This window comes from Mesoplodon bidens (genome assembly GCF_964165515.1).
Source record: "Mesoplodon bidens genome assembly, chromosome: 2".
Classification (NCBI taxonomy): domain Eukaryota; kingdom Metazoa; phylum Chordata; class Mammalia; order Artiodactyla; family Ziphiidae; genus Mesoplodon; species Mesoplodon bidens.
Genome location: NC_138177.1, coordinates 85,813,247 through 85,837,202, shown reverse-complemented (window position 1 = coordinate 85,837,202; position 23,956 = coordinate 85,813,247). Strand labels below are relative to the sequence as shown.

Here is a 23,956-nt window from a genome sequence, read left to right as displayed (position 1 = left end):
TCAGCAGACAGGCTGCCTAAAGACTTCCTGAGCCCACAGCCACCTCCAGACATGCCCCTTGACATGGCCCTGCCCACCAGAGGGCCAGCACCCAGCTCCACTCACCAGTGGGCAGGAACTGGCCCCTCCCCCCAGGAAGCCTGGACGAGCCTCTAGACCAGCCTCACCCACCAGGGGGAAAACACTAGAAGCAAGAAAACTACAATCCCGCAGCCTGTGGAACTAACTCCAAAAACACAGGTCAGAACACACCCTAGGACTGGTCCCTGACCCTTAGGTAACAAGATGGGAGTGTACTGTTGGGACACATAGGACATCCCCTACAGAGGACCACTTCTCCAAGGTCAAGAAATGTTAACTATTCTACTACATATGTAAAAAAACAAATAGAAATTTAAACAAAATGAGACAGCAAAGGAATATGTTCCAGACAAAGGAACAAGATAAAACTCCAGAAGAACAACTAAGTAAACTGGAGATAGGCAATCTACCTGAGAAAGAGTTCAAAGTAATGATTGTAAAGATGATCCAAAAACTCGGGAAAAGAATGGATGCACAGAGCAAGAAGTTATTAGCAAAGAGTTAGAAAATATAAAGAACAACCAAACAGAGTTGAAGAATGCAATAACTGAAATGAAAAATACACTAGAAGGAACCAATAGCAGAATAAATGAGGCAGAAGGACAAATCAGTGAACTGGAAGACAGAGTAGTGGAAATCACTGATGTGGAACAGAATAAAGAAAAAAGAATGAAAAGAAATGAGCACACATTAAGAGACCTCTGGGACAATGTCAAATGCACCAACATTTGCATTATAGGGGTCCCAGAAGGAGAAGAGGGAGAGAAAGGGCCTAAGAAAATATTTGAAGAGATAATAGCTAAACACTTCCCTGACATGGAAAAGGAAACAGTCACCCAAGTCCAGGAAGCATAGAGAATCCCATACAGGATTAAATCAAAGAGGAACAGACCGAGACACATAGTCATCAAACTGACAAAAATTAAAGACAGAGAAAATATGAAAACAACAAGGGAAAAGCAACAAATGACATACAAGCGAATCCCCATTAGGCTATCAGTTAATTTTTCAGCAGAAACTCTACAGGCCAGAAGGGCGTGGCATAATATATTTAAAGTGATGAAGGGGAAAAACTTACAACCAAGAATATTCTACCCAGCAAGGCTCTAGTTCATATTTGATGGAGAAATCAAAAGCTTTACAGACAGGCAAAAGCTAAGAGAATTCTGCACTACCAAACCAGCTTTACAACAAATGCTAAAGGAACTTCTCCAAATGGAAAAGAAAAGACCACAACTAAAAATAAGAAAAGTATGAAATGAAAAGCTCACCAGTAAAGGCAAACATATAGTAAAGGCACAAAATCATCCACATACAAATATAATATCGAAACTTGTAATTGTGAGAGGAGGAGAGAGAGTACAAACGCAGGATATTTAAAATGCATTTGAGGGCTTCCCTGGTGGCACAGTGGTTAAGAATCCCCCTGCCAATGCAATGGGCAAGGGTTCGAGCCCTGGTCTGGGAAGATCCCACATGCCACGGAGCAACTAAGCCCGTGTGCCACAACTACTGAGCCTGTGCTCTAGAGCCCACAAGCCACAAATACTGAGCCCATGTGCCACAGCTACTTAAGCCCGTGTGGCTAGAGCCTGTGCTCTGCAACAAGAGAAGCCACTGCAATGAGAAGCCCACGCAGCACAACGAAGAGTAGCCCCCGCTCGCCACAACTCGAGAAAAGCCCACATGCAGCAATGAAGACCAACGCGGCCAAAAAAAATTAAAATTAAAAATAAATAAATAAAATGCATTTGAAATTAAGAGATCAGCGACTTAAAACAATCTTGTATATATATATAGGCTGCTATACCAAAACTCATGGTAACCACAAACCAAAAATCTATAATAGATATATACACAAAAAAGGAAAAGGAATCCCAACACAACACTAAAGATAGTCATCAAATCACAAGAGAAGAGAACAAAAGAGGAAAGGGGAAAAAAAAGACCTACAAAAACAAATCCAAAACAATTAACAAAATGGCAATAAGAACATACGTATCGATAATTACTTTAAATGTAAACAGATTAAATACTCCACCAAAAGACACAGACTGGCTGAATGAATACCAAAGAAGACCTGTACATATGTTTTCTACAAGAGACCCACTTCAGATCTAGGGGCACATACAGACTGAACGTGAGGGGATGGAAAAAGGTATTCCAGGTTAGAACTACCTCCCCAGAGATCAGGCAAGGGTAAGGGAGGGCTTGGCTGCTGTTTTTAAATGCAGAATTTTTTGTTCCCTTTCTAGAAACCAGCTGCAACGTTAGGTCAGAGCACATTAAAATGAGCCACTTCTGAACCAACAGTGCCCAGGCCCCAGGCCTGCTGTGAAGGCCCCAGCAAAGGTCAGGGCTTGGTCCGTGTGATGTTCCTTCCCATGCTTGGCCAAACGGTGCTCTGCCTCAGAGTTGAGGTAAGAGAGGCATCAGGACACCTCGCATTCGGTCACCTAGCAGACATCAGCAATTCCTGGGCTCAGTGAGGAGGTTTGCCATGTGGCTGACAGGGTCTTGGTGCTCTGTCTAACACTGGGTGTCAGGCCTGAACCTCTGAGGTGGGAGAGCCGAGTTAAGGACATTGGACCACCAGAAACCTCCGGGCCTCATGTAATATCAAACGGCAAAAGCTCTCCCAGAGATCTCCATCTCAATGCTAAGACCCAGCTCCACTCAACAACCAGCAAGATACAGTGCTGGACACCCTATGCTAATCAACTAGCAAGAAAGGAACACAGGGCTTCCCTGGTGGCGCAGTGGCTGAGAGTCCGCCTGCCGATGCAGGGGACACGGGTTCGTGCCCCGGTCCGGGAAGATCCCACATGCCGCGGAGCGGCTGGGCCCGTGAGCCATGGCCGCTGAGCCTGCGCGTCCGGAGCCTGTGCTCCGCAAAGGGAGAGGCCACAACAGTGAGAGGCCCACGTACCGCAAAAAAAAAAAAAAAAAAAAAAAAGAAAGGAACACAAACCCAACCATTAGCACAGAGGCTGCCTAAAATCATAATAAGGTCACAGACACCCCAAAACACACCACAGGATGTGGTCCTGCCCACCAGAAAGAAAAGATCCAGCCTCATCCACCAGAACACAGGAACCAGTCCCCTCCAAAAGGAAGCCTACACAACCCACTAAACCAACCTTACCCACTGGGAGCAGACACCAAAAACAACGAGAACTACAAACCTGCAGCCTGCGAAATGGAGACTCCAAACACAGTAAGTTAAGCAAAATGAGAAGATAGAGAAATACACAGCAGATGAAGGAGCAAGATAAAAATCCACCAGACCAAACAAATGATGAGGAAATAGGCAGTCTACCTGAAAAAGAATTCAGAGTAATGATAATAAAGATGATAAAAAATCATCGAAATAAAATTGAGAAAACGCAAGAAATGTTTAACAAGGAGAACTAGAACTAAAGAGCAAACAAACAATGATGAACAACACAATAAATGAAATTTAAAATTCTCTATAATGAATCCATAGCAGAATAACTAAGTCAGAAAAATGGATAAGTGACCTGGAAGATAAGACAGTGGAAATAACTACTGCAGAGCAGAATAAAGAAAAAAGAATGAAAAGAATTGAGAACAATCTCACAGACATGTGGGAGAATGTTAAACACACCAACATTCGAATTATAGGGGTCCCAGAAGAAGAAGAGAAAAAGAAAGGGACTGAGAAACTATCTGAAGAGATTATAGTTGAAAACTTCCCTAATATGGGTAAGGAAATAGTCAATCAAGTCCAAGAAGCGGACATGGTCCCATACAGGATAAAACCAAGGAGAAACACGCCAAGACACATGTTAATCAAACTATTAAGAATTAAATACAAAGAAAAAAATATTGAAAGCAGCAAGGGAAAGACAACAAATAACATACAAGGGAATCCCCATAAGGTTAACAGCTGATCTTTCAGCAGAAACTCTGCAGGTCAGAAGGGAGTGGCAGGACATATTTAAAGTGATGAAAGGGAAAAAGCTACAACCACGTTTACTCTACCCAGCAAGGATCTCATGCAGATTAGATGGAGAAATTCAAACCTTTACAGACAAGCAAGAGCTAAGAGAATTCAGCACCACCAAACCAGCTCTACAACAAATGCGTAACAAATTTCTCTAGGCAGAAAACACAAGAGAAGAAAACGACTTACAATAACAAACCCAAAACAATTAAGAAAATGGTTAGAAACATACATATTGAGAACTACCTTAAATGTAAATGGATTAAATGCTCCAAGCAAAATACATAGACTGGCTGAATGGATACAAAAACAAGACTCGTACATATGCTGTCTACAAGAGACCGACTTCAGACCTAGGGAAACATACAGACTGAAAGTGAGGGGATAGAAAAAGATATTCCATGCAAATGGAAATCAAAAGCAAGCTGGAGTAGCAATTCTCGTATCAGACAAAATAGACTTTAAAATAAAGACTATTACAAGAGACAAAGAAGGACACTACATAATGATCAAGGGATCAATCCAAGAAGAAGATATAACAATAGTAAATATTTAGGCACCCAACATAGGAGCACCTCAATACATAAGGCAAATGCTAACAGCCATAAAAGGGGAAATTGACAGTAATACAATCAGAGTAGGGGACTTTAACACCCCACTTTCACCAGTGGACAGATCATCCAAAATGAAAATAAATAAGGAAACACAAGCTTTAAATGATACATTAAACAAGATGGACTTAATTGATATTTATAGGACATTCCATCCAAAAACAGCAGATTACACTTTCTTCTTAAGTGCTCATGGAACATTCTCTAGGATAGATCATATCTTGGGTCACAAATCAAGCCTTCATAAATTTAAGAAAATTGAAATCGTATCAAGTATCTTTTCCAACCACAACGCTATGAGACTAGATATCAATAACAGGAAAAAAATCTGTAAAAAATACAAACACATGGAGGCTAAACAATACACTATTAAATAACCAACAGATCACTGAAGAAATCAAAGAGGAAATCAAAAAATACCTAGAAAAAATGACAATAAAAACACGACAACCCAAAACCTATGGGATGCAGCAAAAGCAGTTCTAAGAGGGAACTTTATAGCAATACAATCCTACCTCAAGAAACAAGAAACATCTCAAATAAACAAAAAAATCTTACACCTAAAGCAATTAGAGAAAGAAGAACAAGAAAGCCCCAAAATTAGCAGAAGGAAAGAAATCATAAAGATCACATAAGAAATAAATTAAAAAGAAATGAAGGAAACGATAGCAAAGATCAATAAAACTAAAAGATGGTTCTTTGAGAAGATAAACAAAATTGACAAACCATTAGCCAGACTCATAAAGAAAAAAAGGGAGAAGACTCAAATAAATAGAATTAGAAATGAAAAAGGAGAAGTAACAACTGACACTGCAGAAATACAAAGGATCATGAGAGATTACTACAAGCAACTCTATGGCAATAAAATGGACAACCTGGAAGTAATGGACAAATTCTTAGAAAAGCACAACCTCCCGAGACTGAACCAGGAAGAAATACAAAATATAAACAGACCAATCACAACTACTGAAATTGAAACTGTGATTTAAAATCTTACAACAAACAAAAGCCCAGGACCAGATGGCTTCACAGGAGAATTTTATCAAACATTTAGAGATAAGTTAACACCTATCCTTCTCAAACTCTTCCAAAATATACCAGAAGTAGGAACACTCCCAGTCTCATTCTACGAGGCCACTATCACCCTGATACCAAAACCAGACAAAGATGCCACAAAAAAAGAAAAGCACAGGCCAATATCACTGAAGAACAAAGTTGCAAAAATCCTCAACAAAATACTACACACAGAATCCAACAGAACATTAAAAGTATCATAGACCATGACCAAGTGGGGTTTATTCCCAGGAATGCAAGGATTCTTCAATATAGGTAAATCAATGTGATAAACCGTATTAACAAATTGAAGGAGAAAAACCATATGATCATCTCAATAGATGCAGAAAAAGCTTTTGACAAAATTCAACACCCATTTGTGATAAAAAACCTCCAGAAAGTAGGCATAGAGAGAACTTACCTCAACATAATAAAGGCCATATATGAAAAACCCACAGCCAACTTTGTTCTCAATGGTGAAAAACTGAAGCAATTTCCACTAAGATCAGGAACAAGATAAGCTTGTCCACACTCGCCACTATTATTCAATATAGTTTTGGAAGTTTTAGCCACAGCATTCAGAGAGGAAAAAGAAATAAGAAAAAGAAATAAAAGGAATCCAAATTGGAAAAGAGGAGGTAAAACTGTCACTGTTTGCAGATGACATGATAATATACACAGAGAATCCTAAAGATGTTACCAGAAAACTAATAGAGCTAATCAATGAATTTGGTAGAGTAGCAGGATACAAAATTAATGCACAGAAATCTCTTGCATTCCTATACACTAATGATGAAAAATCTGAAAGAGAAATTAAGGAAACACTCTCAATTACCACTGCAACAAAAAGAATAAAATACCTAGGAATAAACCTACCTAAGGAGACAAAAGACCTGTATGCAGAAAACTATAAGACACTGATGAAAGAAATTAAAGATGATACAAATAGATGGAGAGATATACCATGCTCCTGGATTGGAAGAATCAATATTGTGAAAATGACTCTACTACCCAAAGCAATCTACAGATTCAATGCAATCCCTATCAAACTACCAATGGCATTTTTCACAGAACTAGAACAAAAAATTTCAAAATTTGTTTGGAAAAACAAAAGGCCCCGAATAGCTAAAGCAATCTTGAGAACGAAAAACGGAGCTGGAGGAATCAGGCTCCCTGACTTCAGACTATACTACAAAGCTACAGTAATTAAGACAGTCTGGTACTGGCATAAAAACAGAAAGATAGATCAGTGGATCAGGATAGAAAGCCCAGAGATAAACCCACGCACATATGGCCAACTTATCTTTGATAAAGGAGGCAGGAATGTACAGTGGAGAAAGGACAGCCTCTTCAATAAGTGGTGCTGGGAAAACTGGACAGGGACATGTAAAAGTTTGAGATTAGATCATTCCCTAGCACCATACACAAAAATAAGCTCAAAATGGATTAAAGACTTAAATGTAAGGCCAGAAACTATCAAACTCTTAGAGGAAAACATAGGTAGAACACTCTATGACATAAATCACAGCAAGATCCTTTTGGACCCACCTCCTAGAGAAATGGAAATAAAAACAAAGATAAACAAATGGGACCTAATGAAACTTCAAAGCTTTTGCACAGCAAAGGAAACCATAAAGAAGACCAAAAGACAACCCTCAGAATGGGAGAAAATATTTGCAAATGAAGCAACTGACAAAGGATTAATCTCCAAAATTTATAAACAGCTCATGCAGCTCAATAGCAAAAAAACAGACAACCCAATCCAAAAATGGGCAGAAGACTTAAATAGGCATTTCTCCAAAGAAGATATACAGACTGCCAACAAACACATGAAAGAATGCTCAACATCATTAATCATTAGAGAAATGCAAATCAAAACTACAATGAGATATCATCTCACACCAGTCAGAATGGCCATCATCAAGAAATCTAGAAACAATAAATGCTGGAGAGGGTGTGGAGAAAAGGGAACACTCTTGCACTGCTGGTGGGAATGTGAATTGGTACAGCCACTATGGAGAACGGTATGGAGGTTCCTTAAAAAACTACAAATAGAACTACCATATGACCCAGCAATCCCACTACTGGGCATATACCCTGAGAAAACCATAATTCAAAAAGAGACATGTACCAAAATGTTCATTGCAGCTCTATTCACAATAGCCCGGAGCTGGAAACAACCTAAGTGTCCATCATCGGATGAATGGATAAAGAAGATGTGGCACATATATACAATGGAATATTACTCAGCCATAAAAAGAAACGAAACTGAGCTATTTGTAATGAGGTGGATAGACCTAGAGTCTGTCATACAGAGTGAAGTAAGTCAGAAAGAGAAAGACAAATACCGTATGCTAACACATATATACGGAATTTAAAAAAAAAAAAGTCATGAAGAACCTAGGGGCAAAACGGGAATGAAGACGCAGACCTACTTGAGAATGGACTTGAGGATATGGGGAGGGGGAAGGGTGGACTGTGACAAGGCGAAAGAGAGGCATGGACGTGTATACACTACCAAACGTAAGGTAGATAGATAGTGGGAAGCAGCCGCAGAGCACAGGGAGATCAGCTCGGTGCTTTGTGACCGCCTGGAGGGGTGGGATGGGGAGGGTGGGAGGGAGGGAGATGCATGAGGGAAGGGATGTGGGAACAGATGTATATGTATGACTGATTCACTTTGTTATAAAGCAGAAACTAATTAAAAAAATAAATAAATAAACTTTAAAAAAAAAAAAAAGAAAAACGGAGCTGCAGGAATCAGGCTCCCTGACTTCAGACTACACTACAAAGCTACAGTAATCAAGACAGTATGGTACTGGCACAAAAGCAGAAATATGGATCAATGGAACAGGATAGAAAGCTCAGAGATAAACCCAAGCACATATGGTCACCTTATCTTTGGTAAAGGAGGCAAGAATATACAATGGAGAAAAGACAGTCTCTTCAATATGTGGTGCTGGGAAAACTGGACAGCTACATGTAAAAGAATGAAATTAGAACACTCCTTAACACCAAACACAAAAATAAGCTCAAAATGGATTAAAGACCTAAATGTAATGCCAGACACTATCAAACTCTTAGAGGAAAATATAGGCAGAACACTCCATGACATAAATCACAGCAAGATCCTTTTTGACCCACCTCCTAGAGAAGTGGAAATAAAAACAAAAATAAATAAATGTGACCTAATGAAACTTGAAAGCTTTTGCACAGCAAAGGAAACCATAAACAAGACAAAAAGACAACCCTCAGAATGGGAGAAAATGTTTGAAACGAAGTAACTGACAAAGGATTAATCTCCAAAATTTACAAGCAGCTCATGCAGCTCAATATCAGAAAAACAAACAACCCAGTGCAAAAATGGGCAGAAGACCTAAGTAGACATTTCTCCAAAGAAGGTATACAGATTACCAACAGACACATGAAAGGATCCTCAACATCACTAATCAGTAGAGAAATGCAAATCAAAACTACAATGAGGTATCACCTCACACCAGTTAGAATAGGCATCATCAGAAAAATCTACAAACAATAAATGCTGGAGAGGGTGTGGAGAAAAGGGAACCCTCTTGCACTGTTGGTGGGAATGTAAATTGATACAGCCACTATTGATAACAGTATGGGGGTTCCTCAGAAAACCAAAAATAGAACTACCATATGACCCAGCAATCCCAATACTGGGCATATACCCTGAGAAAACCATAATTCAAAAAGAGTCATGTACCACAGTGTTCACTGCAGCTCTATTTACAATAGCCAGGACATGGAAGCACCTAAGTGTCCATCGACAGATGAATGGATAAGGAAAATGTGGCACATATATACAATGGAATATTACTCGGCCATAAAAAAAACAAATTGGGTTATTTGTAGTGAGGTGGACAGACCCAGAGACTGTCATACAGAGTGAAGTAAGTCAGAAATTCAGAAAATACCATATGCTAACACATATATATGGAATCTAAAAAAAAATGGTTCTGAAGAACTTATGGGCAGGACAGGAATAAAGACGTAGACGTAGAGAATGACTTGAGGACATGGGGAGGGGGAAGGGTAAGCTGGGACAAAGTGAGAGAGTGGCATGGACATACATACACTACCAAATGTAAAATAGCTAGCTAGTGGGAAGCAGCCACATAGCACAGGGAGATCAGCTTGGTGCTTTGTGTCCACCTAGAGGGGTAGGATAGGGAGGGTCGGGGGAAGACATAGGAGGGAGGGGATATGGGGATGTATGTACATGTATAGCTGATTCACTTTGTTATACAGCAGAAACTAACACTCCATTGTAAAGCAACTATACTCCAATAAAAATGTTAAAAAATAAAAGGTATTCCATGCAAATGGAAATGAAAAGAAAGCTGAAGTAGCAATACTTATATCAGACAAAATAGACTTTAAAATACAGTTACAAGAGAAAAAGAAGGACACTACATAATGATCAAGGGATCAATCAAAGAAGAAGATGTAACAATTGTAAATTCATGTGTCCCCAACATAGAAGCACCTCAATATATTAGGCAAATGTTAACAGACATAAAAAAAGGAATTGACAGTAACACAACAATAATGGGGGATTTTAACATCCCACTTATATCTATAGACAGATCATCCAGACAGAACATCAATAAGAAAATCCAGCCCTTAAGTGACACATTAGACCAGATGGACTTAATTGATATTTATAGAGTATTCCATCTGAAAGCAGCAGAATGCACATTCTTTTCAAGTGCACATGGAACATTCTTCAGGATACATCACATGCTGGGCCATGAAGCAAGCCTTGGTAAATTTAAGAAAATTGAAATTATATCAAGCATCTTTTCTGACCACAACACTATGAGATTAGAAATCAACGACAAGAAAAAAAACATGAACACGTGCAGGCTAAACAATATGCTATTAAACAACCAATGGATCACTGAAGAAATCAAAGAGGAAATTAAAAATAAAATAGCTAGAGACAAATGAAAATGAAAACATGATGATCCAAAACCTATGGGACACAGCAAAAGCAGTTCTAAAAGGGAAGTTTATAGCAATACAAGCTTACCTTAGGAAACGAGAAAAATCTCAAATAAACAACCTAACCTTACACCTAAAGCAACTAGAGAAAGAAGAACGAACAAAATCCAAAGTTAGTAGAAGTAAAGGAATCATAAAGATCAGAGTAGAAATAAATGAAGTAGAGACTAAGAAAACAATAGAAAACATCGATAAAACTATTAACAAAAGCTGGTTCCTAGAAAAGATAAACACAATTGATAAACCTTTAGCCAGACTCATCAAGAAAAAAAGGAAAAGGGTCCAAACCAATAAATTAGAAGTGAGAGACTACTCCACGCAACTATATACCAATAAAATGGACAACCTAGAAGAAATGGACAAATTCTTAGAAAGGTACAATCTACCAAGATTGAACCAGGAAGAAATAGAAAATATGAACAGACTGATCACAAGTACTGAAATTGAATCTGTGATTTTAAAACTCCCAGAAAACAAAAGTCCAGGACCAGATAGCTTCACAGGCGAATTCTACCAAACATTTAGAGAGGAGATAACACCTACACTTCTGAAACTATTCCCAAAATTGCAAAAGAAGGAAGTGCACTTCCAAACTCATTCTATGAAGCCATCATCACCCTGATACCAAGAACAGACAAAGGTATCACAAAAAAAGAAAATCAGGTCAATATCATTGATAAACATAGACGCAAAATCCTCAACAAAATACTAGCAAACTGAATCCAACAATACATTAAATAATCAAGTGGGATTTATCCCAGGGATGCAAGGATTTTTCAATATCCACAAATCAATCAGTGTGATACACCACATTAACAAATTGAAGAATAAAAACCACATGATCATCTCAATAGATGCCAAAAAAGCTTCTGACAACATTTAACATCCACTAATGATTAAAAACTCTCTAGAAAGTGGGCATAGAGGGAACATACCTCAACATAATAAAGGCCATATATGACAAACCCACAGCTAACAACATACTCAACAGTGAAAAGCTGAAAGCATTTCCTCTAAAATCAGGAACAAGGCAAGGGTGCTCAATCTCACCTCTTATATTCAATATAGTTTTGGAAGTCCTAGTCACAGCATTCAGAGAAGAAAAAGATATAAAAGGAATCTAAATTGGACAGGAAGAAGTAAAAGTGTCACTGTTTGCAGATGACATGATACTATACATAGAAAATCCTGAAGACACTACCAGAAAACTACTAGAGCTCATCAATGAATTCGGTAAAGTTGCAGAATACAAAATTAATACACAGAAATCTGTTGCATTTCTATACACTAACAACAAAAGATCAGAAAGAGAAATTAAGGAAACAATCCCATTTACCACTGCATCAAAAAGAATAAAATACCTAGGAATAAACCTACCTAAGGGGGCTAAATACCTATACTCCAAAAACTATAAGACACTGATGAAAGAAACTGAAGAAGACACAAACAGATGGAAAGAGATATATATATATACTGGTTTCTTAGGCTAGAAAAATTAATATTGTTAATATAACCATACTACTCAAGGCAATCTACAGATTCAGTGCAATCCCCATCAAGTTACCAATGGCATTTTTCACAGAACGAGAACAAAAAAATTTTTAATGTGTATGGAAACACAAAAGACCCCGAATAGCCAAAGCAATCTTGAGAAAGAAAAACGAAGCTGGAGGAAGCAGGCTCCCTAACTTCAGATTATACTACAAAGCTACAGTTATCAAAGCAGTATGGTACTGGCACAGAAACAGAAATATAGATCAGTGGAACAGGATAGAAAGCCCAGAGATAAACCCATGCACCTATGGTCACCTAATCTATGACAAAGGAGGCAAGAATATACAATGGAGAAAAGACAGCCTCTTCAATAAGTGGTGCTGGGAAAACTGGACAGCTACATGTAAAAGAATGAAATTAGAACATTTCTCTAACATCATATACAAAAGTAAATATAAAATGTATTAAAGACCTAAACATAAGACTGGATACTATAAAACTTCTACAGGAAAACATGGGCAGAACACTCTGACATAAATCACAGCAAGATTTTTTTTGACCCACCTCCTAGAGAAATGGAAATAAAAACAAAAATAAACACATGGGACCTAATTAAACTTAAAAGCTTTTGCACAGCAAAGGAAACCATAAACAAATCAAAAAGACAACCTACAGAATGGGAGAAAATATTTGTAAATGATGAGACTGACAAGGGATTAATTTCCAAAATATACAAACAACTGAATAACAAAAAACCAAACAGCCCAATAAAAAAATGGGCAGAAGATCTAAGTGGACATTTATCCAAAAAAGACATATAGATGGCCAAAAGGCACATGAAAAGATGGTCAACATCACTAATTATTAGAGAAATGTAAATTAAATCTACAATGAGGTATCACCTCACTCCAGTCAGAATGACCATGATGAATAAGTCTACAAATAATAAATGCTGGAGAGGGTGTGGAGAAAAGGGAACCCTCTTGCACTGTTGGTGGGAATGTAAATTGATACAGCCACTATGGATAACAGTATGGGGGTTGCTTAAAAAACTAAAAATAGTTACCATATAATCCTGCAATCCCACTCCTGGGCATATATCCAGACAAAACTATAATTCAAAAAGATACATGCACCCCAATGTTCATTGCAGCACTATTTACAACAGTCAAGACATGGAAGCAACCTAAATGTCCATCGACAGATGAATGGATAAAGAAGATATGGTATATATATCACAGGGAGCTATACTCAATATTTTGTAGTAACCTACACGGGAAAAGAATCTGAAAATAATATATATTCATATATGTGTATAACTCAATCACTTTGCTGTACACCTGAAACTAACACAACATTGTTAATCAACTATACTTCAATAAAAAAGGGAGAGAGAGAGAGAAGGAAAGAGCTCAAAAAGAAAATATATTTTGTAATAAACCCTGATTTGTTACCAAAATAAATTAATAAAATAATCTTTCAGCATTAAAAAAAGATATCACTAAAGATATTAAAGCACTTTGACAGTTTAACAGCAAAAAAAAAAGAAAGAAAAAGAAACAAGCAACCAAAAAAGGATATGCTGATTATAAGAGATAGAACTATACAAAGACAAAATAAATGAAAAAGGGTAGACAAAGATATTGCATACAAAAACTAATCAAAACACAGATGGTTTAGTTAAATTAATATCAAATAGAGTAGACTTAAAGTTAAGAAACATTAGAAATAGAGACATTTTATAAGGTCATGAAAGGTAAAGAAAGCCTGACACTGTTCAGGATTAAAGGAGATTAAAGAGACATAACAGCTAAATGTAATAACTGATCCTGGATTCAGAAAAAAAATAACTATAAAGGACATAAAAGTCTATCCACCAAGGAGATGGATAACAATTCTAAATCTGTATGCGCCCAGTTACACTGCTTAAAAACATATAAAGCAAAAATTCACAGAAATAAAAGGATAAAAAGATAAATCCACCATCGGAGCAGACTTGACCACACCTCTCAGTGGCTGACAGAATAAGCAAACCAAAAAGATGAGTAGGGACACAGGAAATTTCAGCAATACAACTAATAAACTTGGGCTAATTTACATAGAGAGAACACTGCTCTCCAAAACAGTGGGATACAAATGCTTTCAAAGTGCTGATGGAAGATTTAATAAAACTGACCATATACTGGATAATAAAGCAATTCTACATATTTCAAAGGACTGAAAACATTCAGAGCATGTTCTCTAACCATAGCAGAATTAAGTTAAAATTCAATCAATGGAAAAGTACACGATAAGGCTGTAACTTCTTGTAATAAAGAAAACACAGAAGTACCAACATAAATAAATAAATAAAGATACAGAGACTTGTCAAAAGAACACAGGAAGGGGCTTTAAGGGTCTCCCACTGGCCAAATCAGGGACAATTTAGGCATCAAAACATAGTAATAGTTTATAATCCACTGGATAAAAATAAGAACACAGGAGTCCATAGCATAGTAAATGAATGAACGAATAAATAAATGAGAAAAAAGAAAAAGTCTACTTTAGAGTGAAAACTAATAAAATTAGAAGAAACGATGGAGTTGGAAAATCACTATTCTGTATCCATAATGTTATATAGCTTTATTAACAATCAAAAATTGCCAATTAAAATTAAATTACCATGATCTTAGAGTCTTAAAGGACTAAAAATTATCTTTATTCTCATTTCAAAAGTTAGAAAAGGACTTCCCTGGTGGCGCAGTGGTTAAGAATCCACCTGCCAATGCAGGGGACATGGGTTTGATCCTTCATCCAGGAAGATCCCACATGCCACGGAGCAACCAAGCCTGTGTGCCACAACTACTGAGCCTGCGTGCTGCAACTACTGAAGCCCATGCTCCTAGAGCCCATGCTCTGCAACAAGAGAAGCCACTGCAATAAGAAGCCCCCACGCACCGCAACCAAGAGTAGCTCCCACTCGCCGCAAATAGAGAAAGCCCGCACGCAGCAACAAAGACCCAATGCAGCCAAAAATAAATAAATAAAATAAAATAATTTTTTTCAATTAAAAAAAAAGTTAGAAAAATTAACAAGTATTCAAACTAGCAAAAGAAATGTAGACACATTAAAAACATATATACTTCAACATAACCAAGCTGGCACCTCAACCTTGGACTCCCCAGTTCCCAGAGCTGTGAGATACAAATGTCCGTTGTCTATACACACACACACACACACACACACACACACACACACACACACTTAAACACGGTGAACTGATTTAAAACAGAAAGTGAGCTCTGGGGCCCGGAGGAAGATGGCGGAAGAGTAAGACGCGGAGATCACCTTCCTCCCCACAGATACATCAGAAATTCATCTACACGTGGAACAACTCCTACAGAACACCTACTGAACGCTGACAGAAGACCTCAGACCCCCCCAAAAGGCAAGAAACTCCCCACATACCTGGGTAGGGCAAAAGAAAAAAAGAATAAACAGAGACAATAGGATAGGGACGGGACCTGCACCAGTGGGAGGGAGCCGTGAAGGAGGGAAGGTTTCTACACACTACAAGCCCCTTCGCGGGCGGAGACTGCAGGTGGCGGAGGGGGAAAGCTTCGGAGTAGCGGAGGAGAGCACAGCAACAGGGGTGCGGAGGGCAAAGCGGAGAGATTCTGGCACAGAGGACCGGTGCCCTCAGGCACACACCAGCCCGAGAGGCTTGTCTGCTCGGCCGCCGGGGCAGGCGGGGCTGGGAGCTGAGGCTCAGGTATCGGCTTTCAGTCGGAGCGCAGGGAGAGGACTGGGGCTGGCGGCAGGAAGAGAGCCTGAAGGGGTTAGTGCACCACGGCTAGCCCGGAGGGAGTCCGGGGAAAGGGTCTGGAGCTGCCGAAGAGGCAAGAGACTTTTTTCCCTTTTGTTTCCTGGTGCGCGAGGAGAGGGCATTAAGAGAGAGGGCTGCTTGGGGAAGCGCCGGAGACAGGCGCGAGCCGCGGGTAAGGCGCGGACCTCGGAGACGGGCGTGGGACGCTGGGGCTGCGGCTGCCGCCGCCGCCGCCGCCGCCGTCGCCGCGGGGCCTGTGTGCGAGCGCGGGTCACTGTCCGCCCCGCCTTCCGGGGGGCCTGTGCACCCCGCCACTGCCGGGGTCCCAGGACCCGGGGACGGCTTTCCCGGGAAAGCGCGCGGAGCGCCACGGGCTGCTGCAACGTCACACCGGCCTCTGCCGCCGCAGGCCTGCCCCACACTGCGCGCCCCTCCCTCCCCTCTGCCTGAGTGAGCCAGAGCCCCCGAATCAGCGGCTCCTTTAAACCCGTCCTGTCTGAGCGAAGAACGGACGCCCTCTGGGGACCTACGCGCAGAGGCGGGGCCCGGTCCAAGGCTGAGACCCGGGAGCTGTGAGAGCAGAGACAGGGAAATCTCTCTGTGCAGCCTCGGAGGCAGCGGATTAAAGCTCCACGGTCCATTTGATGTGCCCTGCGTCTGTGGAGTGCATGAATGGACAGCGAATCATCCCAAATTGAGGAAGTGGACTTTGAGGACAAGATTTAAGACTTTCCCCCCTTTTCCTCTTTTTACAATGAATGATCCCAAATTAAGGAGGTGGACTTAGAGAGCAAGATTTCAGACTTCTTGCCCTTCTCCTCTTTTTACAACGAATTATCCCAAATTGAGGAGGTGGACTTGGAGAGCAAGATTTTTGATTTTTCCCCCTGCTCTCTTTTTGTGAATGTGTATGTGTAATTTTCTGTGTAAGATTCTCTCTGTATAGCTGTGCTTCCACCATATGTCCCAGGGTTCTATCGGTCCGGTTTTTTTTTCAATAATTACTTTTTAATTTTAATAACGCTACTATATTTCATACTTTATTCTATTTTACTTTACCTGCTCTTTCTTTTTTTCCTATCTTCCCTTCCTCCCTCCCTCCCTCTGCTCCTCCTTTCCTTCTTTCTTTTTCTTTCCTCCCTCCCGCCCTCCCACCCTTCTTCTTTCCACTTTCTTTTTCTTTCCTTCCTCCCTCCCTCCTGTCTTTCTTTCTTTCTTTCCTTCCTCGCTCCCTCCCTCCCTTCTTCCATTCACTCTTCCTTTTGCTTTCATTCCTCCCTCCCTCCCTCCTTTCTTTCCTTCTTTCTTTCCATCCTTCCTCCCTCCCTCCCTCCTTTCTTTCTTCCTTCCTTCCTTTCTTCCCTTCTTCCTTTCTTTCCCTCTCTCCTTCTTTCTTCTACTAATTCTTTCTTTCTACTTTTTCTCCCTGTTATTTTGAGCCGGCTGGATGAAAGGCTCTTGGTGCTGCAGCCAGGAGTCAGTGCTGTGCCTCTGAAGTGGGAGAGCCAACTTCAGGACACAGGTCCACAAGAGACCTCCCAGCTCCACATAATATCAAGCAGCGAAAATCTCCCAGAGATCTCCATCTCAACACCAGCACCCAGCTTCAGTCAACGACCAGCAAGCTACAGTGCTGGTCACCCTATGCCAAGCAACTAGCAAGGCAGGAACACAACCACACCCATTAGCAGAGAGGCTACCTAAAAACATAATAAGGCCATAGGCACCCCAAAACACACCACCAGACGTGGACCTGTCCACCAGAAAGACAAGATCGAGCCTCAACCACCAGAACACAGGCATTAGTCCCCCCCACCAGGAAGCCTACACAACCTACTGAAACAACCTTAGCCACTGGGGACAGACACCAAAAACAACGGGAACTACGAATCTGCAGCCTGCAAGAAGGAGACCCCAAACACAGTAACATAAGCAAAATGAGAAGACAGAAAAACACACAGCAGGTGAAGGAGCAAGATAAAAACCTACCAGACCTAACAAATGAAGAGGTAATAGGCAGTCTACCTGAAAAAGAATTCAGAATAATGATGGTAAAGATGATCCAAGATTCTATTTCCAAGATCCATAATCTTGGAAATAGAATAGACAAAATGCAAGAAACAGTTAACAAGGACCTAGAAGAACTAAAGATGAATCAAGCATCGATTAAAAACACAATAAATGGAATGAAAAATACTCTAGATGGGATCAACAGTAGAATAACTGAGGCAGAAGAACGGATAAGTGAGGTGGAAGATAAAATAGTGGAAATAACTGATGCAGAGCAAAATAAAGAAAAAAGAATGAAAAGAACAGAGGACAGTCTCAGAGACCTCTGGGACAACATTAAACGCACCAACATTCGAATTATAGGGGTTCCAGAAGAAGAAGAGAAAAAGAAAGGGACTGAGAAAATATTTGAAGAGATTATAGTTGAAAACTTCCCTAATATGGGAAAGGAAATAGTTAATCAAGTCCAGGAGGCACAGAGAGTCCCATACAGAATAAATCCAAGGAGAAATACGCCAAGACACATATTAATCAAACTCTCAAAAATTAAACACAAAGAAATCATATTAAAAGCAGCAAGGGAAAAACAACAAATAACACACAAGGGAATCCCCATCAGGTTAACAGCTGATCTCTCAGCAGAAACTCTACAAGCCAGAAGGGAGTGGCAGGACATAATTAAAGTGATGAAGGAGAGAAACCTGCAACCAAGATTACTCTACCCAGCAAGGATCTCATTCAGATTTGATGGAGAAATTAAAATCTTTACAGACAAGCAAAAGCTGAGAGAGTTCAGCACCACCAAACCAGCTTTACAACAAATGCTAAAGGAACTTCTCTAGGCAAGAAACACAATAGAAGGAAAATACCTACAATAACGAACCCAAAGCAATTAAGGAAATGGGAATAGGAACATACATATCAATAATTACCTTAAATGTAAATGGACTAAATGCTCCCACCAAAAGACACAGAGTGGCTGAATGGATACAAAAACAAGACCCATATATATGCTGTCTACAAGAGACCCACTTCAGACCTAGAGACACATACAGATTGAAAGTAAGGGGATGGAAAAAGATATTCCATGCAAATGGAAATCAAAAGAAAGCTGGAGTAGCAATTCTTATATCAGACAAAATAGACTTTAAAATAAAGACTATTAGAAGAGACAAAGAAGGACACTACATAACAATAAAGGGATCGATCCAAGAAGAAGATATAACAATTGTAAATATTTATGCACCCAACATAGGAGCACCTCAATACATAAGGCAAATACTAACAGCCATAAAAGGAGAAATTGACAGTAACACAATCATAGTAGGGGACTTTAATACCCCACTTTCACCAATGGACAGATCATCCAAAATGAAAATAAAAAAGGAAACACAAGCTTTAAATGATACATTAAACAAGATGGACTTAGTTGATATTTATAGGACATTCCATCCAAAAACAACAGAATACACATTTTTCTCAAGTGCTCATGGAACATTCTCCAGGATAGATCATATCTTGGGTCACAAATCAAGCCTTGGTAAATTTAAGAAAATTGAAATTGTATCAAGTATCTTTTCCGACCACAGTGCTATGAGACTAGACATCAATTACAGGAAAAGATGTGTAAAAAATACAAACACATGGAGGCTAAACAATACACTACTCAATAACGAAGTGATCACTGAAGAAATCAAAGAGGAAATTAAAAAATACCTAGAAACAAATGACAATGGAGACACGACGACCCAAAACCTACAGGATGCAGCAAAAGCAGTTCTAAGGGGGAAGTTTATAGCAATACAATCCCACCTTAAGAAACAGGAAACATTTCGAGTAAACAACCTGACCCTGCACCTAAACCAATTAGAGAAAGAAGAACAAAAAAACCCCAAAGTTAGCAGAAGGAAAGAAATCATAAAGGTCAGATCAGAAATAAATGAAAAAGAAATGAAGGAAACGATAGCAAAGATCAACCAAACTAAAAGCTGGTTCTTTGAGAAGATAAACAAAATTGACAAACCATTAGCCAGACTCATCAAGAAAAGAAGGGAGAAGACTCAAATCAATAGAATTAGAAATGAAAAAGGAGAAGTAACAACTGACACTGCAGAAATACAAAAGATCATGAGAGATTACTATAAGCAACTCTATGCCAATAAATTGGACAACCTGGAAGAAATGGACAAATTCTTAGAAATGCACAACCTGCCAAGACTGAATCAGGAAGAAATAGAAAATATGAATAGACCAATCACAAGCACTGAAATTGAAACTGTGATAAAAAATCTTCCATCAAACAAAAGCCCAGGACCAGATGGCTTCACAGGCGAATTCTATCAAACATTTAGAGAAGAGCTAACACCCATCCTTCGCAAACTCTTCCAAACAATATCAGAGGAAGGAACACTCCCAAACTCATTCTACGAGGCCACCATCACCTTGTTACCAAAACCAGGCAAGGATGTCACAAAGAAAGAAAACTACAGGCCAATATCACTGATGAACATAGATGCAAAAATCCTCAACAAAATACTAGCAAACAGAATCCAACAGCACATTAAAAGGATCATACACCATGATCAAGTGGGGTTTATTCCAGGAATGCAAGGATTCTTCAATATACGCAAATCAATCAATGTGATACACCATATTAACAATTTGAAGGAGAAAAACCATATGATCATCTCAATAGATGCAGAGAAAGCTTTCGACAAAATTCAACACCCATTTATGATAAAAACCCTGCAGAAAGTAGGCATAGAGGGAACTTTCCTCAACATAATAAAGGCCATATATGACAAACCCACAGCCAACATAGTCCTCAATGGTGAAAAACTGAAACCATTTCCACTAAGATCAGGAACAAGACAAGGCTGCCCACTCTCACCACTCTTATTCAACATAGCTTTGGAAGTTTTAGCCACAGCAATCAGAGAAGAAAAGGAAATAAAAGGAATCCAAATTGGAAAAGAAGAAGTAAAGCTGTCACTGTTTGCAGATGACATGATACTATACATAGAGAATCCTAAAGATGCTACCGAAAAACTACTAGAGCTAATCAATGAATTTGGTAAAGTAGCAGGATACAAAATTAATGTACAGAAATCTCTGGCATTCCTGTACACTAATGATGAAAAATCTGAAAATGAAATCAAGAAAACACTCCCATTTACCATTGCAACAAAAAAGAATAAAATATCTAGGAATAAACCTACCTAAGGAGACAAAACACCTGTATGCAGAAAATTATAAGACATTGATGAAAGAAATTAAAGATGATACAAATAGATGGAGAGATATACCATGCTCCTGGATTGGAAGAATCAATATTGTGAAAATGACTCTACCACCCAAAGCAATCTACAGATTCAATGCAATCCCTATCAAACTACCACTGGCATTTTTCACAGAACTAGAACAAAAAATTTCAAAATTTGTTTGGAAAAACAAAAGACCCCGAATAGCCAAAGCAATCTTGAGAACGAAAAACGGAGCTGGAGGAATCAGGCCCCCTGACTTCAGACTATACTACAAAGCTACAGTAATTAAAACAGTGTGGTACTGGCATAAAAACAGAAAGATAGATCAGTGGATCAGGATAGAAAGCCCAGAGATAAACCCACGCACATATGGCCAACTTATCTTTGATAAAGGAGGCAGGAATGTACAGTGGAGAAAGGACAGCCTCTTCAATAAGTGGTGCTGGGAAAACTGGACAGGGACATGTAAAAGTTTGAGATTAGATCATTCCCTAACACCATACACAAAAATAAGCTCAAAATGGATTAAAGACTTAAATGTAAGGCCAGAAACTATCAAACTCTTAGAGGAAAACATAGGTAGAACACTCTATGACATAAATCACAGCAAGATCCTTTTGGACCCACCTCCTAGAGAAATGGAAATAAAAACAAAGATAAACAAATGGGACCTAATGAAACTTCAAAGCTTTTGCACAGCAAAGGAAACCATAAACAAGACCAAAAGACAACCCTCAGAATGGGAGAAAATATTTGCAAATGAAGCAACTGACAAAGGATTAATCTCCAAAATTTATAAGCAGCTCATGCAGCTCAATAGCAAAAAAACAAACAACCCAATCCAAAAATGGGCAGAAGACTTAAATAGGCATTTTCCAAAGAAGATATACAGACTGCCAACAAACACATGAAAGAATGCTCAACATCATTAATCATTAGAGAAATGCAAATCAAAACTACAATGAGATATCATCTCACACCAGTCAGAATGGCCATCATCAAGAAATCTAGAAACAATAAATGCTGGAGAGGGTGTGGAGAAAAGGGAACACTCTTGCACTGCTGGTGGGAATGTGAATTGGTACAGCCACTATGGAGAACAGTATGGAGGTTCCTTAAAAAACTACAAATAGAACTACCATATGACCCAGCAATCCCACTACTGGGCATATACCCTGAGAAAACCATAATTCAAAAAGAGACATGTACCAAAATGTTCATTGCAGCTCTATTCACAATAGCCCGGAGCTGGAAACAACCTAAGTGTCCATCATCGGATGAATGGATAAAGAAGATGTGGCACATATATACAATGGAATATTACTCAGCCATAAAAAGAAACGAAACTGAGCTATTTGTAATGAGGTGGATAGACCTAGAGTCTGTCATACAGAGTGAAGTAAGTCAGAAAGAGAAAGACAAATACCGTATGCTAACACATATATACGGAATTAAAAAAAAATGTCATGAAGAACCTAGGGGTAAAACGGGAATAAAGACACAGACCTACTTGAGAATGGACTTGAGGATATGGGGAGGGGGAAGGGTAAGCTGTGACAAAGCGAAAGAGAGGCATGGACATATATACACTACCAAACGTAAGGTAGATAGATAGTGGGAAGCAGCCGCAGAGCACAGGGAGATCAGCTCTGTGCTTTGTGACCACCTGGAGGGGTGGGATGGGGAGGGTGGGAGGGAGGGAGATGCATGAGGGAAGGGATGTGGGAACAGATGTATATGTATGACTGATTCACTTTGTTATAAAGCAGAAACTAATAAAAAAAAAAAAAAGAAAGTGAGCTCTATATTCCATTTTCCACTGAAATAGATCTGAAACTCTTACCTGGGCACAGCAAATGAAAGCAATGGAAAGTGTCAGTAGGAAGACAGAAGACACAACCACATCCACTGATCGCTGCGGGCCCCGTCTCTGTGGAGTGAGATGCGTAGGTTAGCATTTTAGGTCACCGCCGGAGACGGCAACAGCCCTCACATCATTCACACTCCCAATCTTACTATATTGGCGTGAAAATGAACACTTATAAGACATTTTTGACACAGGATTTTAATATATTTTGGACATATTTGACTTTAATTAAGCTCTGAGATCCATGCCATTCAAATTAAGGGTGTGATTGATTCATGAACATATTTTCAGCTGGAATATTCCCCCCAAAAGTCAGAAAAAGATGAGATATTCAATTTATCACTCTGCCCTAGGAATTTAAATTTTCTTTTCCCTTTCTAAGGTCTTATTTACTTAGCTCTACTAGCTCTGCAGATAGATCACTCCCAACCTGGTGTCCAGCAAGTCTGCCAGCCACTGATATCTGTCCAGTACATAGAACTACCCTGCCTACTGAGTATCTGCCACCAGAAATTTCAGTGAGCATGTTTTCTGCGTATTATTGCAGATATTCCGTGGTTAGTCAGATAAAACTCACCTTTAGAAAAGAACGCAGTGATAACCATATCTTAATGTTCTCCACCTTTTTAAGTCTGAAATGAGGTATTTCGTATTTCCTAGCTTTCCTGGCAGAAGTAATATGGCTGAAGAGTTTTGCAAATAAAAATCTCTAGAGGAGGTTAAAAAAAAAAACCCACAAAGTGAAACGTACACATGTGTCACTGTGTGTGTATTTAC

At 39.4% G+C, this 23,956-nt stretch overlaps 1 protein-coding gene across 8 annotated transcripts in view; it reads right to left on the bottom strand.

Moving 5' to 3' along the window:
- Nucleotides 1–23,956, bottom strand: part of PHTF1 (putative homeodomain transcription factor 1) — a gene marked incomplete at its 3' end in the record, with an annotated part of 80,119 nt that overhangs the window by 16,522 nt on the left and 39,641 nt on the right. For 7 of the 8 annotated variants that reach the window (XR_014014261.1, XR_014014262.1, XR_014014263.1 and 4 more), the window contains 2 exons: nucleotides 23,757–23,888; nucleotides 23,156–23,242 (listed from right to left, as the gene is read on the bottom strand). Coding sequence is in view for 5 of the 8 variants with exons in the window: in XM_081222505.1 (XP_081078631.1) it covers nucleotides 23,156–23,242; nucleotides 23,757–23,888 (219 nt within the window). The remainder of the gene's footprint in view (nucleotides 1–23,155; nucleotides 23,243–23,756; nucleotides 23,889–23,956) is intronic. The other variant, XM_081222507.1, reaches the window with a different exon arrangement.